Source organism: Opisthocomus hoazin, chromosome 3, assembly GCF_030867145.1.
Source record: "Opisthocomus hoazin isolate bOpiHoa1 chromosome 3, bOpiHoa1.hap1, whole genome shotgun sequence".
NCBI lineage: Eukaryota > Metazoa > Chordata > Aves > Opisthocomiformes > Opisthocomidae > Opisthocomus > Opisthocomus hoazin.
The window spans coordinates 19,521,075-19,540,986 of record NC_134416.1 but is presented as its reverse complement, the minus strand read 5'-3'; the positions used below and the strand labels follow the sequence as shown (position 1 = coordinate 19,540,986).

Genomic DNA, 19,912 nt, shown 5'->3' with positions numbered 1-19,912 from the left:
GATATAGTCAGGTAAAAGAGGAGGTATTGTCGTTTGTTGAAAAACACTTAAAACAGGACTCCACATATGAAGACTTGAACTCTACTGTCAGGCTACATCTTGATTTTTTTTTGTTACGAGACAGAGACACAAATTTAAAACTTAACAATTGAGTCACTTAAGTAACCCTATTAATATTAGTTTAAATGTGAAGTGTCTAAGAGAGTTAAAAAAACAAAACAAAATAAAACCAAACCACAAAGAACAAACAAAAAACCCCACCAAATGCCCAAATGAGAAAAAAACACAACCTCCCTGAGTCAGAGTCAGAATATCATCTTATATGTTCAACAGCAACAATTCCTTGATATGCATTTGCCAACTGCAAAACATTTTGCTTTATGTTACATAAGCTTTTTTGGTCTATTATTTAAAATAGTAGAGAATTGATCTATCAGACAAAAGAAAATCAAAGCCATCTCATCTTCAGTATTCTGGTATAACTTATCTATCAAATTTTTAATCTATTTTTTGCCTTTCTGCTGTGGATGGAAGCAAAAGTAATTATCCCATTCATACAGGAAGTTAATAATAGAATAATATAAATTCATTTATAATATGTTTGTGGTTTAAATGAGTCATAACATTATTGAATATACAGTAATGTAATATTTCATTCCAGGATCTACAGACAATAACTTGTCTAGAACTGATCATTTTCACTGTCATTTCTACCCAGTAAAGAGCTAAAGACAGTTTCATCTGTGCAAATTATATTCCTACCCTGTTCTGTATTAACCAAGCAATCATATTTAGAGTAACCAGAAGATGCATGCAAACATTTAGTCACTGTGTAAAACCAAATTCACTACATGAGTTTGAGGATAAGTTGTGGCTGGGTAAGGAGACTGTAGCTCATGCAGTTTAAAACTGCTAGGCACTAACTTTACAGCTGCGAGATCAAGGTTGTAGATTCCGCCAGCAGCTACATTTCTTTCAGAAATTATTTATAGGCTGACATTTTTGCCTGGTATTTTGACAGTTCTATGCTAGCTGTGAGCGATGCTTTCCTTCAAAACTACAACAACTACACCACAAATGAGAAAGTCTGCATTAGCTTCTTCAGTGATAGAAGGCTCATTAATATGCCAGAGACACTGTAACAATAAAATTGTAGAAAATGGTCATTGCAATGATTCATTTCCTATACAGTTAAATAAAGAGTTGCCCTCTAGCATAGTATTGTATTATACTTTAAGCAAGTCAACCCAAGGACTGTCCCTGTGTATTCTATCTTGGTGTGAAACAGCACCACACTCCCTGGAGAAAACTGAGAAAATTGTATTACCACTTGCATCTGATTGTGATCTACCACAATCCGAAAACACAAAGATTGCTAAAACAATCACTAAGCAGGAGGAGTACTGGTTAAAGGCCACCAACATGATAAACCAAAGAAATTTATGGCCATGAAGCTTTGAAAAGTCTTTAGCTACAGCTTTGCTTTTAAAAACTAATTTCATGTTATAAATCTGTTTAAATTTCAACTAGCCCTTTCTTGCATTTCTGGAAATCATCAGTTTTTATTTAACTCCTGCTACTAGACAGGCACCACATGCAACCAGAGAGCTACTAGCTTACTCTTCTGCCTAGTGCTCTTCACATGTCTGGAGCTTTCAGCCCTGACACCAAACACAGATGTAGCAGGATAGTTTAGACTCTTTCTTAGTTTGTTTGCAGCTGCCTTATCAGATTCCTAGCAAATTACAGGACACATGTTGGCATCTGTATACCATTCACCCATGCAAAATATCTCACTGACATCACTGTTATGTGTGATTCAGAAAATCAGAAATTCAGAAGCATTTTCAATTTCACAATTCTGTTTCCAACAAAAACATACGCAAACACCATTTGCCACAACACATCCTTGTAGAGAAGGCAGCCAGCGGCCTCCTAGGCTGCATCAGGTAGAGCACTGCCAGCAGGTAGAGAGGGGTGATCCCCTCCGCTCAGCACTGGTGAGACACCAATGGGTGCTGGGTCCAGTGCTGGGCTCACCAGTGCAAGAGAGACAGGGACATACTGCATTGAGTTCAGTGATAGGCCACAAAGGTGATTAAGGGATTAAAGCATCTGTCAAACAAAGAGTGGCTGAAAGAGCTGGGATTGTCCAGCCTGCAAAAGAAAAGGTTCAAGGGGAATCTTACCAGTGTATATTAAAACTTACTGGGGGCAGGAAAGGTGATGGAGACAAACTTGTTTTCAGCATTTCTAAATGTAACAACAGAATTGCTCTCACAAAAAAAAAACAACCAAAAACACTGTTTTTTAGAGTAAATCTACACTAGCAGCTTGGCACTCACTATACACACTTCTAAGGAGAAAAAGCCTACTTGATACAGTAAGGAACACACATATTGGTGGGGAGACACTGAACTCCTTCAAGGTGAAACAAAGAAGAATTTCATCACCAGGGCTTCATCTAATGCATTGATAATAAGAGCACAAGGTCATTGTAATCCAACAGCTAGAAATAAGGAAACTCAGCAACACTCTAGCAATCAGCTCTTACAAGGCATGAGCAGTTTCTGGACCTCTAATCAGAAGTTTCTAGACTTTGTGGTAGTATAAAATTATTTGAATATGCTAGTTAATAAAAAATAGTATACTTTACCTGATAGCCAAATGTGTTGTTTTGTGACCCATGCCTTGGAACTCCTGGATTTTCACATGCTGTGCGAGTAGGTTCTTAAAAAAAAAATTGCAATAAATTAAAGACAAACCAAATTACAATATTTTAAAGAAATACAGGAATGTATCACAAAATTAAGCTTGTTCAACAGCATGACAATGATAGAAAAAAAAATGTGTCATTTCTCAAAAAAAAAGTGGCTTGATTCTTAGACAGTATAAAATAATATCAGGATAATTCAAAATAGCTGAAAACTCCTCAACTGACTTAACAGGATAAGGAGTAATAAGCATTTCAAGAAATTTCAGTAATGTGGATGTAACCTTACCTATACATCGAGGAGAAGAACCACTCCATGTGCCATCTGCTTGGCAAATCCTGGTGATGGAGCCAACCAAAATAAAAGGAGGATTACAGCTGAAAGAGACTTCTGACTGATAGATGAAGCTTTTGCCTTCTCTTTTCCCTTGAGCAGGTATTCCAGGGTCACCACAAAACTTTGCTGTAAGAAAAGACATGATAGAAATGGAATGTATCATTTATTAAAACACACAAAAATAACACTTACCTGAACTCAGTCAAGGAGTTAATCCAAGTTGTATGTTTATTTTTCTAAACACAGGTTAAATACAGAAACATCTGATAGGAATTCAAAGAGAGACTAGATAGCAAATCTTTAATCTGCTGCAGTTTACAGTAGTTTTGCTAGCAGTTCAAAATGCCTACATAGTGGGCTTGGTCAGTAGCTTGAAGTTGACATTCAAGGTTACACAACTGATTTTATTAAGCCCCAAGTATCCTCAATTCACATATGCCCCAAACCACATCAATCTGCAAATCCTCCTACAGAGAGCAATCAGAGAGTGTACCAAACCTTCATGTCAATCTCCCGTTCTCTCCTGTTTTCTGTCACCTACCCACTGCCCAGCATTTTTGTAGAACTAAAGGATCTGTCAGACCCATTTTAGGAATCATAAATTCTTACTTCCTAATCCTGCACTGAAACATAAGATTTGGTGTGTACGGAAGTACAACACTTGAAAGTTAGTACAGTTAACAAAAAAATACCCAAACCAGTAAAGAAATTTCAGCAGCAATCTAAAAGTCAAACTCTAATAAGCTGTTATTAGGTGGGATAAATTTGGCTGACAAGAACATATACTCAAATTGATCTTTTTACTTTATACCTGTCTCCTAAAGATTCCTCATGTCTATAGCATAGCATAACTAAGTAAAGGCACTGCTGGCAAATTTACTGGCCTTCTAAACTACTCCTTATTTTCAGAAGCTCAACTGAATAATTGATTCAGGAAATGCAATCAGCTATGGTAAACCCTGTGCCATTAGACTATATTATTCCCTGACGCACAAGGAATTCCAACATTATAGAGTCTAATTTCATATCAAAGACAAACTGCCGTAATACACACAAAAAAATAAAACACTACCTCAGATGTGTGCAATTACATATTTATGTAAAGGCATGTTGTACAGACATTGGAGTTTTCTGCTCTATCTTTGTCTTCTGCAAACAAATTTAAACAACATCTTTTAAACACCCACCTTCAAAATACATTTCTAATATAGCTATCTTTGTCACCTATGCCTTCAGCTTTCCAAAGGACCTGCTCACACGAAATGCTCCTGCCCTCTACCTCTTACTGTAGACACTGACTGCACAGGAAACCCATGCACGCACACGTTGCTAAAGAGAAAGAGCTTAATCTCCATTATCTTTGAGAGGTCCTGGAGGACAGGAGAGGTACCCGAGGACTGGAGAAAGGCCAATGTCACTCCAATCTTCAAAAAGGGCAAGAAGGAGGGCCCAGGGAACTACAGGCTGGTCAACCTCACCTCCATCCCGGGAAAGGTGATGGAGCAGCTTATCCTGGAGGTCATCAACAAGCAAGTGGAGGAAAAGAAGGTTATCAGGAGTAGTCAGCATGGATTCACAAAAGGGAAATCATGCCTGACCAATCTCAAGGCTTTCTACAATGACATGACTGTCTGGGTAGATGGAGAGCCGTGGATGTTGTCTACCTAGACTTCAGCAAGGCTTTCGACACTGTCTCCCATAACATCCTCCTAGGGAAGCTCAGGAAGTGTGGGCTGGATGAGTGGTCGGTGAGGTGGATAGAGAACTGGCTGAAAGGCAGAACTCAGAGGGTTGTCATCAGCGGCGCTGAGTCTAGTTGGAGGCTGGTAACCAGTGGTGTCCCCCAAGGGTCAGCACTGGACCCAACCTTGTTTAACTTCCTCATCAATGACCTGGATGAAGAGTTAGAATGTACCCTCAGCAAGTTTGCTGATGACACCAGACTGGGAGGAGTGGTAGATACACCAGAAGGCTGTGCTGCCATTCAGTGTGACCTGGACAGGATGGAAAGTTGGGCAGAGAGGAACCTGATGAGGTTCAACAAAGGCAAATGCAGAGTCCTGCACCTGGGGAGGAACAACCCCATGCATCACTATAGGCTTGGGGCGGACAAGCTGGAGAGCAGCTTTGCGGAGAGGGACCTGGGTGTCCTGGTGGATGACAGATTAACCATGAGCCAGCAGTGTGCCCTGGCTGCCAAGAAGGTCGATGGGACCATGGGGTGCCTTAAAAAGACTGTGGCCAGCAGGTCAAGGGAGGTGCTCCTTCCCCTCTACACTGCCCTAGTGAGGCCCCATCTGGAGTACTGTGTCCAGTTCTGGGCTCCCCAGTTCAAGAAAGATGAAGAGTTACTGGAGAGAGTCCAGTGGAGGGCTACAAGAATGGTGAGGGGACTGGAACATATCTCCTACGAGGAGAGGCTGAGGGAGCTGGGCTTGTTCAGCCTGGAGAAGGCTGCGAGGGGACCTAATAAATGCTTATAAATATCTGAAGGGTGGGTGTCAGGAGGATGGGGCCAAACTCTTTCCAGTGGTGCCCAGTGACAAGACAAAGGGCAATGGGCACAAATTGAAGCATAGGAAGTTCCATCTGAACATGAGGAAGTGTTCTGGTTCAGCTGCAGCCGGCAAAAAAAGCGCCACGCGGCCGCCCCTCCTCCGCCGCGGTGTGGAGGAGGATGGAAAGAAACAGGCAGAAAACTGGTGGGTTGGGATAAGGGCAGTTTAACAGATCAGCAAACAAAGGGAACAGTAACAACAACGATGCAGAAAAGCGGAATATACAAAACAAACCCGCAGAACAGAATCGCTCTCTCGGACCGAACTGCCGCTGTGCCGTACCGAGCTACGAGAGTGTTCCTGCAGCGCCTCTCCCCCCCCACCGGAACCCAGCATGACGGCACATGGTATGGAAAACCCTGCTCTGGTTGGCCAGGTTGGGTCAGCCCACCGAGCTATGTCCCTTCCTGGAGTCCGGTGAAAATTAACCCTGTCCTGGCCAAACCCAGGACAGGAACATCTTCTTCCCTCTGAGGGCGACGGAGCCCTGGAATAGGCTGCCCAGGGAGGTTGTGGAGTCTCCTTCTCTGGAGATATTCAAGACACACCTGGACAAGGTCCTTAACAGCCTACTGTAGGTGACCCTGCTTCGGCAGGAGGGTTGGACTAGATGAGCCACAGAGGTCCTTTCCAACCCCTACCATTCTGTGTGATTCTGTGTGATTCTGTGTGATCTATGCACACCAGAAAAGTATGCAATGTCATGGCTTGAAGTGGAGTGGGACTGTATGCAGAATTACAGGCCAAATTCAGAAAAGATCTATGAATTGGGGATAGTGACACACAGTGAACATCACTGTGTGACCTACAATGATGGTCGTAATTTACATACTCATTCAAAAATTCTGTGGAACTCTTAATGTGAAAATACATGAAATATTTAAAGATTTTTAACACAGAGGCTTGAAATTGTTTCCTGAACAGTTCTTCATACCAATGAATTAGCAACCACTCTGCAGGAAATAAAAATCCTCACATTAAAAATTGGAGGGTTTGTAAGTTTATTAATTTTTTATAAAACTAAGTAAACTCCACCACCTGGTTGTCGGTCAACTTTACCCAGTTATTAGATAGCTACTGAATACTTTCTATATAAGTAACCACGGAAATCGGGGATCACGGTAAAACACGGCAGTTTTCCTTTGATATTGGAACAGCAGACTGCAGAGCAAACTACTGTTGCAGTAAACTGGAAGCTCTGTGAGTGCTCCCACTCCCAATGGAAATATTTCCCTGAGGACTCTGAGAGCCTTTAACAGAGACAGGGTTATGGAGCTCTGGCACTGAGGCTGTGAGGCTAGCCTGCTTCTTCAAAGACATTTAATTGATAAACAGCAAGTTATATCTGTAGTTAGGAATTTTCATGTATGAGCCTGTATTCTTTTTTTTTTTTTTGCCATCTATTGCCAAGATTATGAAAATAGCAGTACTTTACCCAAATTACTGTATGAATGATTAAGCAGATAAATTTACTAGGTCATAGATGACAAATACTCAACCAAACACATGACCGTACTCCATTCTGAATAATTATTCCATGTTATAACTATACCTTGCATATCTCCATCCACAGTCTTTATGGAACCAAGCTGGGAATTAAATTTATGATGTCAAGAATTGCTTAAAGATTGTTCACTGACAATGACTTTCACCATCTCCCTCTCATTTCTACCAGATGGCAGCTAGTTTAAGCTCTTTGACAAGCACTGGCTGCCAATTGACTTCTCTTGCAAGGCAATGGGTAACCATTGCACATCAACAACATTCAGTTAATGTAATCTCTGCATGAAACAGCCTTTAATTCCCAGGCAGCTGCATTCTATGCTAACTATACCTTTTTAAAAGTTTAAATGTGGAGCCCCTTTTTCAGAGCATACTGCAGTATTGAGTATTCCAACCTCAAAGAGGGCAGATAGCTTGTGGTATCCAAAAATCAATGTAAAGACACAATATTTCAACCAAGAACAAATGATGAAAAGAATTTTTCAAGGTCTTTAATGTTCATAACAATGGACTCTAAAAAAGTTCCACCTAGAGAAATAAAACAACTAATGATTTTTTTTTTTTTCTTCCCAGAAACTATGCCATTCACCACGTTCCAGCTCTGGTACATACAATTTTAGCAGAACTAAGCAACTGTTGTAGATAACATAAGAATATCATCAGGAAAAAAAGGAAAAGATCATCTATATGATATGCATTCATAGTAGTGGGATATAGGCAAAAGAGAGAACATTTTTGGAAAGAAGAGATGAAGAATAGAAAAACAGTAAAAGAATAAAGAACCATATTTTGCAACATTTAGCAAACTACCTGGCAAGCTCAGCTACTGGGCAAGCTCGAATTAAACTTCAAAAACTGTAAAACCATGAAGACTAAATTTTCTTCTTCCAGCTAGACTTCTTGCTCATGACCATCACAGAGTTTCAGTGGTATGGATATTTTACAAATAACTACACAATCTCCTTTTTCAGTGCAATCCATTGAATGTCTCTCAGAAGCATCATAATCACTTCTTTGAACAGATTTTTAAAATAATGAGGGGAATCACATGAACCTTAAGAAAAAGTTAATTTGCTGTTAAGATATTTGTAGCAATATAAAAATCCATCAATGGTACAACTTTCAGGTTAACAAAATTTACTGCATAAAACATATAACTTAATTTAGTGTAGGGGGAAAAGTAGACAACTGTCAAGCATTTACCCTGAGGCCTATTCAACATTACCAACAGAAAAAAACCTCTGTGATATCAGAGAAAGTTTAGGATGACTAATGAGCAAATAAAAGGGATTATAATGAAATTTCCCCTATTCTACATGCAGTCAGAACTGAAAACAAGACAGCATCTCTTAATCTTGTTTAACCTTGGATCATTTGGTACCCATTGCCGTAACATTTTTTTGTGTGTGTTTGTGTTTAAGGATTCTTATATGCTCACAAAAGATTTACAGATATTCCTATGTCTTCCTCAGTCTACAACTTTTGTTACAGTTTTGGAAAATATAGGTTTGTATTTTTCCCAGGTGTGAAATTAACTGAGCTACTGCTGGGGAGGAGGGGTAGGAAAGGGAGGAGAGGTGAAAACTTTTAAGAAGTAAAAAAGCATTATAGTTGAATAAAGAAATACAGGACCATAAAGCAAATACATACGCAAGCACTGAGGTACTTCACCACTCCATGTTCCATTCCCAACGCAAGTCAAAACAGCGGGAAAAGACAGTTCATATCCTGAAGAGCAGACATAGCTAATGCTAAATCCCCAGTCCAAGTTTGTTCCTTCCAACCTTCCATTAGAGATCTGCGGAGGAGTTGGGCAGGTAACAGCTGCAATAATATTCAACATAATTAGGCCCAGCTGCTGTAAATATCCCCAGTGTACAGAATTACTAGGAGAACCATATGTGCTAATTTCACCTTTTTTAGAGGACAATACGGTCAGGACATATTATCTTCCTCACTATATTCTTGCCACATTTTTTGAAGTGAGTACTTCTGGTTTCCTCCATTTAGGAGACTGTGGCTGACAGATGAAGTGTCTTAAATAAAACCGGATGCTGCATTAACCAAATAGGAAGACTGCATAAAAATAGGTGTGGAGACTAAGAAATGTACATTTAAGATAGGTCTGGTAGTACACCGCAAAATTATTTTTTTTGTCTGTTTAGCCAAGATAGAGTACACTTCTCTTCAGTTACCATGATAATAGTCAAATACTTTCTTCCTGTTAGCCATCTTAGGCATTTTCTGGATATTATGGCTAGGGATGAAATTCCAGGATGATTGCTCAAAAATATGACTTGAAAGCCTGCTTCTAAGTACCACAGTTTGGTTAGTATTTGCTTCTTGAATAGCTCCTCACCAAAAAGCATCTAGCTTCTACATAGAGGGAGAAAATTTAAAGATTTGTAACCACTGGAAATTGTCAGTGTTGCTATCTTTAAGGCCGCCAACAAGAAGCATTTCAGTATAGTTTCTCATTTCCAGGCCTCCCAGGAAAAAATAGAAATATTTTCTACTCAGTTGTAGGAAAGAGGGCTGAAAAACTCCACAGGAGGACAGTAGCAGTAACAGATGTAACTGTAGTGATGAAGATAAAAGTCCTATTCACTGGATAATGGGGTAGTAACAGACAATTGCTAATTGTGAGCTGAAGGAAAAAGGGTGTAAAATAAATAAAATGAAAAAAAAAAAATCTGAATCAAAAAGAGAAATGGGGAAATTTAGGCCAAAGTTACTACAATGAATGACAAAGAGAAAAGGGATAAAAAACAGAAAAGTTGGGACAAACTGTGCTAGCAATAGAGAAAGAAAGCAAATAAGACTGCTATGATTTAGTTTAGTGGAGACAGCTGGGGTAAACGAGAAGAGGTGGTGACTAAATATAAAGCTGAGAACACACAAGTCACAAGAATGGAGGAAATAATGAGCTCCACTCATAACCTTTAAACTTATGTTTAGACAGCTGTCATCTTGAAGGCTCATAAAAGTCAGAAGCACTAGATGAAGAGTACTGCGTATTTGAATGTGATCTGCAGAAAGTTCACCATCTACCATTGCTCCATTCTTATTGTACAGTACAGTAAGTGAATCTCAGCTATTTACACCACAAAGATGTTCTGCAGCATCATTCCTGGCTGTTTCAGAAAGCTGGATGAAATTAGTACTATTACCAAATAATCCTTTGTCAACCAATAAACTAAAAGTAAATAACAAGGCCCTAACTTTTAAACTTTCTCTTTGTCTTGCTCTGCTTCATAGTTTAAAAAAATCCCACCAAATAAGCAAACCAAAAAAGGACATGATAGCTTTTTCAAATTTTCATGATGCTGTAATAAAAGTAAATAAAAATAAGTACTTCAAGCAGCAAAAGTCTGTCTACATTCTTGAGGAGCTTCATTACCAGTTCTTTTAAAAAGATCTATGTGTTTTAACTTCTGAGTTGAATAATAAAGGAAGAAATACTGGTCTAGAAGTAGGAAAGAAGACAGAAGTAGCATGAAAATTGGTGTAATATCAGAACTTTAGGTTGAGAAAAGCAAAACAGAACAACACCCAGTAACAAAGCAAAATACATCTCTGGATGTTTTGGTCACAGATTTAACCATAAATACGTACAGCAATATTTTTTAGTGTAAGCGCTGAAAGTGTATTACAAATTCAAGTCTGCAGAAAAGACAGTGCTTGAATAGTTAACTATTTAGTTTCAAATGAACATGCATCCTTTTACAAGTAGGCAAAGGCACAGAATTATTTATATCTTCTATTTAAATGGCACTGTGACAATTATGTATCCATTTTCTCTCCAGTTTGTTTTCCAATTATATTAACTAAGTGGTACAGAGGACCCTAGCTCTTCCTCCTGACAGTAAGAACTAATTGTTGTACAATTCAAACACACTAATGCGTGTGTATATTAAAACTATAATATTTTTAATTACACAGTCAAAAAATGGGGATTAATAACTTACCTAATGCACTCACACAAACCTGTGTGGAGTAGAATAAAATTCTGAGAACGCTAGACATTCTGCATACAATTATTATTTAGTATTTATACAAGCTATAAATAAGTATAACCTAAAACCAGAAAGACTCAAAAACTCAAAGCCAAAATTGACAGTCTAACTCTTTCTTTGTACAGTTCTGTTTGAATCAAATCAGAGTTAGATCTCTTGCTCCCTGTTAGGTGCCCTGTAGTCCATAACAATTTGAGGCTAGGAGACTATATCTTAAATATTTGTTCTGTCTTATGATCTTCTAGCTGTTTGCTTACAGCTACTCTCGGAGACAGACAGACTTTTGGTCAACAGGACTAGTATCACCGTACATCTTAAAACCAGTTTTGTATTTGAAGCTGAGGCTGGCTAAGAGCACAATACAAATAGAAAAAAAAGTGAATTATTAAAAGGATCTCAAAGTCTGACATCCTCAACAATGTGTTGGGAAAATGACTTTAAAAACTGCCATTGTCAAAGGTGAATTAAAATTAAACTGGACGTGGTAAGGTACTGGGAGAATTGTACTCATCAAGGAAAGTAATTGCAAATGAGGTGGAGATTTGAAACCTATTTATTTGATCTGTTTTCATGAATGAATTCAGGGGAGGGAACGAGAACTGCTGAGCGTGTATGTAACCATACTTCCTGAAAAGAAAACAGAATGAAGATGGATGAGAACAAAGTAAGTACGAACTTAGCTGACTAAGTTTTAAAAAAATAGAGATCAAACATATTTAGTGTGAACCCAAAAAGAAAACACCAAAACAGTATGCTGCTTCTCTACAGCTGTGGTATCAAGAAGAGTGAGAAAAATGACTCTAGAGAGAATATGTTTTAGAGTTTAGCAATCGTGTGAGTTTCTCAGAGAAAATTGTTTTGCTGACACAGATAAGGCGGTCTTTCAGTAATGTTCAGATTAATTGCTGTTTAAATTTCAACAGAAAGCATTAAAAAAATTCCAATAAAACAGAACAATCAGGAATGCAATTAGTAAAATAGAGAAAAGAAAGATCTTCAGGTTAATCCTTTCAGTTTTCACAGTAGAGAAAATAACATGAAGCAGAAAAATGTTTATTAGGAATTTCGCTAGAAGGATTTAGTCTTTTTGCTGAGTGTGTCGATACAGCACAGTGATGCTCAAAGGTGCACATTTAACGCAGGAGCGATCAGAGAAAAATCTTAGGACTATGGATAAAATAACCCAGAACAATTTGCCTTTGGCAGAGTTCAGTTGTATAAATGCAGACCTTTCCTAAAGATGTCTATCTTGTGCTTGAGTGGTCTTTTTGTAAAGACAGGGACATATATAAGGCCATTTTTGGTATGACATATTAACCTTAAAAAATAAACAAAAAAGCTAAACCATTATTTTGTATTGGCTCATTCAGTTTAGCAGCAAAGTAATAAAAGTTACTCTAAAGCTACAACAAAGCTTTTCAACACACTGTGCGGGTATGAAAAATAAAAGCAGAAAAGAAGCAAAGGAGGAATTCACTGTTGCTGCAGACAAAAAAACATTCAGTGTATTCATACTGGCAGTAACTTTTGATTTTTGTGGAAATACTTGGCTGAGTCATTACAGTAAGCAGTGGATGTAAATGTAATACAAGAAATAGCTGACAATCAAAATAAATATTGTACCTTTGCATGTTGGGATTACTCCACTCCACGTGCCATTGCTCGTACAAGTGCGAATTAAGGAGCTATTTGATTCCATTGTGTAACCAGGTTGGCACACATAAGTAACATTTTGTCCAACAACGTAATCATCACCATATCTCATGCCATTGGCTGGGACTCCTGGATCTCCACAACTGATAACTGCAAGTAAATAGTTGAGGAACAGATTTAAAATCTAAAAGTGATTTATTTGTATGTGAGGGGAAAAACCTAGGAATTTAATGGGTAAAAAAGGAGAAAGAACAAGTATCAGAAATCTTATCTCCTTCAAGAGAAGCTAAACATGAATGTTATCTGAATTAGCTACCAAACACAATATGTGGAGCTGTATAACAGTTGCATGCGGGGAACAACTATACATCTGTTCAACAGTAGAAGTAATGGACTGTAGAATTTTGATCAGTAAAATAGCAAGATTATAAAATGAAAAAAAAAAGAAAGAAAGAAACTATATGCCACTACCACCCTTTGATATCCTCAAATTTTCCTGTCAGTTCAAAGCTTCTTTATTAAGGAAGCTGATATCTAGTGTTTAGTTTACTTTTCCATGGGTACATCTTGAAAGGAAACAGTCTGGAAAAATGAAGCTATATGTCTGGAATAAGCTCCCACTTTTTAAATGCTCATATCATTACTATGTACATAAACAGATGAGAATGTTCAGGCAACCCCCAAACATGGGCCACGGCTTATGACAAAATTAGGCCTATAGTACTTTAATGAGTGGACATGGTTGTAAAACCTCCTGTGACTTCCGATGTCAGAAGATACTTTATCCCCTAATGAGATAAAATATTCATAGGGCGTTCATACAGAATTACATCATTATAGTCTGAGAATAGTGTTAAAATAGGTGAGTTTATCTCAGATCTAGTCAATTCGATCTATCAGTTTCTGAAACAGCTTTCAGAGTAAGAAATCTTGAGAATCCTAGTGGCAATGATAAAAAGCTGTTGTTTTCAGGAAAGAAACAAACACCAGGAGAGAAAATCTAGCTCATACAAAACACAGCACCCACGTGTTTTACAGTTTATCTTCTAGTAAACTTGACTATCCTCCTACAGCATTGTTACTACTGGTGGATAATTGTGGGAGGCAGTTTCCTGGGCAGAAAGCACATCCTGGCCTCTTCTAACTCAATGCCAAAGCATGACCGACGTGAATGGCACCCTCTCTGTATCCTGGTTTCCAAAATGAGAAAACGCAGGACTACATATTTGCAGTGTATTCTGGCCAGGTCCCTTGATCTAAATAACTGGGGAACTGAGAATCAAAGTATATAGTATGCCTGCTTTACAGTTTATTACAGTCTGAGTGAGCAGATACTAATTAAGATGCATGTATCAAATCTTAAAAAATAAAATGTCCCACACAACTGTTGTCTATGAATACAGAAGAGACTATAAAACACACCTCAGGGTTACCTGGGTTAGTCAAAAGGTGCAATGATAAAGAAAATTGGAGATTAGTCTACTTTATTTTACCTAATAACATGTAATTTAAAAAAAACCCAACTTTAAAAATCATAGATTTTTCTTTGTCGTTCTTCAGCAAATACAGAGCTGTGAAAGATAGAACTGTTTCTCTTAGTTACATTAGTATATTCAAATACTTATCATGTTCTACCTTTCTTTGTTTGACATATTCCTTTTACTGCACTCAGTGACGCAAATTCGAATGATACAATCCTTGATATTTTTCCAGGTATGTTGTTGTTTTCCCTGGATTACAAAATAATTCTCATGCCTTTGTCCTGTTTTCCCTAATCCTATTTTCATCTCTTTAGATTTTCCTGTATGAAGAATATTTCAAATCATTGCCTTATGAATTGAAGAACATGCAAACACCATACACCACATAAGATCAAACAGCTCCACAAACTATCAGTTTATGTTACACTCTTGAAAACTATTTTCATTGTTTATTTATATCCAAATAAATCCATGTTCTCAGCTTTTTCATTCACTTTCTTCACAATCTCCTTTTCTTTCTTTTGGCAATTAATACAAAGTTTTTGCTTCTTCTACTGTTACTGTTACTGTAATGACTGTACCTTTTCCTGCCACTGCCATTGTAGCATTGATCTGTTATACAGCGAGACCCACTACAGCTTTAGCAGATCTCTAGATTGTTCTACCTTCTCAAAATTCCTACCTTCCTATCATTAACTTTTCAAGCCATACTTCAAAGAAAGAAAACCCAAACAGCCAGATATGCTTTTCTTTCATGTGTTTTTGCCCTTCTCTACTTACTAGTCTTTGTCTTACTCTAAGCAAGCGAGTTGCATGAAATGAAAGACTTAGAGGAACAAAGAGTCATTCTTCATATCACTGTGTTGTAACATTAGAACTGTTCATAGAGGTGAGTTAGGTAAGGAAAAGATCCTTTTGCTTTTTTGTCTTATACTGCAGCATTTGACTTTCAAAGAAAGAAAAAGCAGATGTAAGGAGGTGACCTAGATTTTTCCAAGATACTGTGTTTTGTTATAAACACAGGAACAAAGTTTTAACTAAAAGAAACATGTAGTAGCTACTTAGTAGGCTCAGTAGCATTGTCTGCAGTTCATAGATTTGGACAGTCAGAGAATCACATAACGATGAGGTTGGAAGGGACCTCTGGAGGTCACCTTGTCCAACTCTCCTGTTCAAGTAGTCCATCCAAAGATCCAAAGTTGTACCACCTCCACTTAAGTCACTGTTGTAGGCAAAAACCAGTTTAAATTGTTGTAGTGATCCTGAGCAGAAGGCCACTGTACATCAAGGAGCCAGTGATCCATAATACAGTTAACCTGAGGTCTGAGGCTTGTGATGCACATCCAGCGTGGCCTTTAGAACGGTGCTGTGCCACACTGATCTCTTGGCCAGGGCACAAGCTCGGCTACCTTATTACAGTAGAGGAGCTGCAGGCAGCTCCCACTCAATATCAGCATTTACACCAGCTACATGTCCCTGCTTTTCATCTAGCAGTGCAACAAGAAATTCTCATGAGAACATTGTTTATGATCAACTGTAGAAATGACAAAGTTGTATCCTTGTAAGAAAATACTATAAAGATACTTTCCCTGTTAAGATATTTTTCTAGGTTTTAAGCAAAGATCCAAGGTTTCTACCCAAGAAGTGTTTTTTTTGAGAAGACTGTTCTAGCATGTACTTTAGCTAAATGTCATTCTAAAATACAAGAAAAAAAATACAGATGCAGTTACGATCACAAAACACCTTTATCCTTGGTACAATTAATCTGTTTCTCATTATAACTTCGAAAATAATAAATAAACAAAAGGATTGGGCTTTCTCACAGATTTACAGACTGCAAAAGCAGCTTTTCACATGCTTATCATTAAAGATGGATTTAAAAACAACACAAGAAGAAGTAGTTTTCTTCATCATCTCACTTTTCGCCACAGTTTGGGTTACTGTGTGTGTCAAGTACTCAGCTCTATGAAAACTAGGGTGCTAGTTCAAAATGTAAGGAACAGTTTGCTATACCTCTGATGAGTTTATATTTCCTCAAAATGTTAGGCAGTCTCATGTGTCATATAAACATAAAATTTTCATAATTGTTGCTAAAACTAGAACCAGGATGTGTAATAAAACAGAAATAGATGGTCTTTAAAATAAAAAATTGCAAAATTCTTATCAAGAATGTGAAACAAGCCAAAATATCTTTTGTTAGCTGAGTAACCAAAGCAAGTATAAGGTTAATGAAGAGGCCAAATACAAGATATTATCTGAGAGTGGGACAACAGTTTTGACCTCAGAGTCATTACAAAAAGAATTCTCAAGTGTTCATTTCAATGTTTTTATTTCCTGCTCTCTGGAAGACCAGAATATTATACTACTAAGTTTTGGGGATGAAGAAAAGTAATTAAATGAATGATGTCTAAATATAATATGACAAATCACAAAATATAAACAAGATTAAAAATATATACTGGGAAAGAATTAAAGTAGGTAGGTCATGTAACCATATAACTCCTTTAAACTGTAACAACAGTCTACTTATTTTACTATGCTGTGTCTGTCTTTAAAAAAACATCTTCTTATAGAATTATAGCTTTTAAAGATATTTCATGTACAAAGTTATGCAGAAGTAGAACAAGAAAAAGATGATGACTTAATTTATTTGCATCCAATTTTCACATTGTACTTTTTGTTGTCTTTTAGAGGAGAGAAAAACAAAGACTATTCATTAGAGACACGTGTCTTACTTGTGCAGTTTGGCAAGGATCCAGACCATGTTCCATTAGCAGTGCATTGTCTTACAGATGATCCAGAAAGTATGTATCCTTCCATGCATGAGTAAATTACTGAATTAGAGAACGTAGTTCCATCAATACGAAATACTTTTCCATTAGCGGTAGTTCCTGGATTACCACACTGCACAGCTATGAAGCAAAATGTGAAATATTTTTTAAATGTAGTAAAGATAATTTCTGAAATAGTAATGTCTAAGGGAAATCTTGCTACCAGCAGTGTTATATGGTAGAAGTCTGTGCTATTATCCTGAAAATTGTAATTTTCACCATGTACTGATAAAGCTTGTTGCACAGTAAATAGCTGTTTGCATAACTATTTGTTTTCACCCTTTTGTATGTAAAGAAACACAGCCATGAATTTAACTTTAAAATCTACATTAAAGGAAAGCTAGTTTAGCGGCAAAGACAAATTCTGAATTACATGAAAATGCCTGATCTATAATTATCACTGTAGATTTAATTTGACTCTAGTAGTCTGCATTTATAACATCACCAAAGTACACTTCTTACCTAATTCAAAGCACAGGATAGAGTCAAAATATTACTTCATAGGCAGGTGTAAGTCTGATTTTTCCCAATTCTTAAGTGTTCAACTTTGGAATTTGAATGTGTCTTTCTTACATGACTGCACATATACAGCTAATCTATATGACCTAAACTAGTACAATATACCTGAATGTGCATTATACACACCTATACATATATATATCTGTGAACCAGATTCATTATTTCAAGATATCTTTCGGGGGAAATAACACCAAAAAGATCTTGAAATGTAAACAGGGCAATTCACTCTTGTAAAACATCAGATCAAAGAACAGCAAAAAGTTCAGTTGGACTAAGCATATCCCTTCAGACACCAACATACAAACACATATATATATTTACGTTGTGTCAGCATCACAAGCATTCAGCAGAAAGGGTATTAAAAACCACCTTGTGAAATAAGTTCTTAAAATGAGATGACTATTTCATAGAGATAACACAGACTACAGTGATAAAGTGGATAATAAGAGTACATATTTTCAAATTATTTTCTGTTTTTCAGGAAGCTTTTCTTTTACGAATATTTTGTTGGGAATTATTTCCTATTTTTTAAACAAGATAATTAAGGTAATAAATGATTCTCTATAAATATCCTGTTAGAGCTTTCTTTTATGATAATACATCTAGCAAGAATTTTTAAAATTATTTTTTCCAAATAAACTTGTTTCAGCATTACATTTTCTATTGAAAAATAATAATGTCCAACAATAAAATTTTTAAGCCAATCGTGTATGACGTAGATACATCTAATAAAATCCTGACATTGAAATTTTCCTAAAAGTCAGCTCTTTTCTCTGAAATTTAGCTGTATAATATCGTGTATGACGTAGATACATCTAATAAAATCCTGACATTGAAATTTTCCTAAAAGTCAGCTCTTTTCTCTGAAATTTAGCTGTATAATGGTGTAACTAAAGGTCAGGTGATGGTAAGCTTTTTAAAGGAAAAAATCTTTCAGCAAAAATTGAGCTCTATACGCTTTATCTATTTCTCTTTTTCTTTAGTTTTTTGTACTGAATAACATATATAGTTGATGCTGACACAAGACTGTGAACAAATAAACAGTTTGGTATGCTTTTGTTTCTCAGAACTTTTTAAACATGCAGTTTCATGGGTGTCAGGAACTGATTTCAAATTTGTCACCTGCTGCCAAGCCATTGCTATGGTGCAATAACTTCTTTGAAAAAAATTAATGGTCAGTCCAAAATAAACTATATACCACTCACAACACAAAACTGGCAATGAACAATTTATTTTCTGTTTAGCATTTTTAATAATACTGTTTGAAAAAAGAATGGATCTTCTGTGATTTACCTTTGCACTCAGGTTGTCTTCCTGTCCAACTTCCATTTGGCATACAAGTTCTTTCTTCTGAGCCATGGAGGATATATCCAATATCACAGCTGAAATGTACCGTGCTTTTAATTTTAAAACTGTTTTCTTCTCTAGAACCATGACCTGGAATACCTGGATCACCACAAGAACCAGCTGTATCACCTAGAATTTAGAGTGAACATATTAGAATAAGCATGAAGTATTACTATGATTTAATGCATTTAAAAGATATGTTTCTGTGCATTTATAAATAAATATTTACATTTTTAGAAATAATCATATATCTCAGTGGATGTGAATCCATTTAATTACAAAATTATTTGATTCATAAATCATTTCTTTTTATTTACTTTGTGTAAGTACATAACAGAAATTATGATTGTCTCAAGATTCCCCTTAGATCATGCTAAAGTTTCGGTAACAGAATCCTCAAACAAGAATAGGGAAACAAAAAGAAAGCCACAAAATCTTGGTCATTTTTCATTTGAAATAAAGAATCCTGAGGAAAACCAAGTTCCTGATCATAAAGATAAATTTCTTGTTTGCCTATAACAAGAGTTCATAAAATACTTTCTAGTCTTATTATATCATTAGAGTTTTAACAGTTTTACCATTGAACGAAAGCTCTAGTCCACAATTTTACATACAACTGACATGAAGCGTTTCCCTGATTTATAGAAATGTTGAAAGTTCACTTCAAGACTGCCTGACAGCTAAAATCTCCCTCAGCTAGAAATGTTTAATCAAATTTTAAGATAGCGGGTCAATGTTTTCTACTATCTGTTCTATGTCAGCTTTAAAAGAATCAACATAGTCATAATAACAAAAAAATCTGTGGTTATACATCTAAATCTTCATTAATACTGAGAACTTTTAGGAAACTTAAGGTAATGATATATTTAGACAGAATGTCAGTTGTTTAAATCTTTTAGTATGTACTTAAGATCCGTTGTTTTATCTTTCTAAAGGTCTTTTAGCTAGTTTTCT

The 19,912-nt window shown here is 36.7% G+C and overlaps 1 protein-coding gene across 4 annotated transcripts in view; it reads right to left on the bottom strand.

Annotated features, from left to right (window-relative positions):
• Window positions 1-19,912, bottom strand: part of CSMD3 (CUB and Sushi multiple domains 3) — a 767,725-nt gene that overhangs the window by 29,484 nt on the left and 718,329 nt on the right. For all 4 annotated transcript variants that reach the window (XM_075415663.1, XM_075415665.1, XM_075415666.1 and 1 more), the window contains 6 exons: window positions 18,905-19,087; window positions 16,997-17,173; window positions 12,751-12,930; window positions 8,762-8,935; window positions 3,003-3,176; window positions 2,657-2,730 (listed from right to left, as the gene is read on the bottom strand). In XM_075415663.1, coding sequence (XP_075271778.1) covers window positions 2,657-2,730; window positions 3,003-3,176; window positions 8,762-8,935; window positions 12,751-12,930; window positions 16,997-17,173; window positions 18,905-19,087 — 962 coding nt within the window. The remainder of the gene's footprint in view (window positions 1-2,656; window positions 2,731-3,002; window positions 3,177-8,761; window positions 8,936-12,750; window positions 12,931-16,996; window positions 17,174-18,904; window positions 19,088-19,912) is intronic.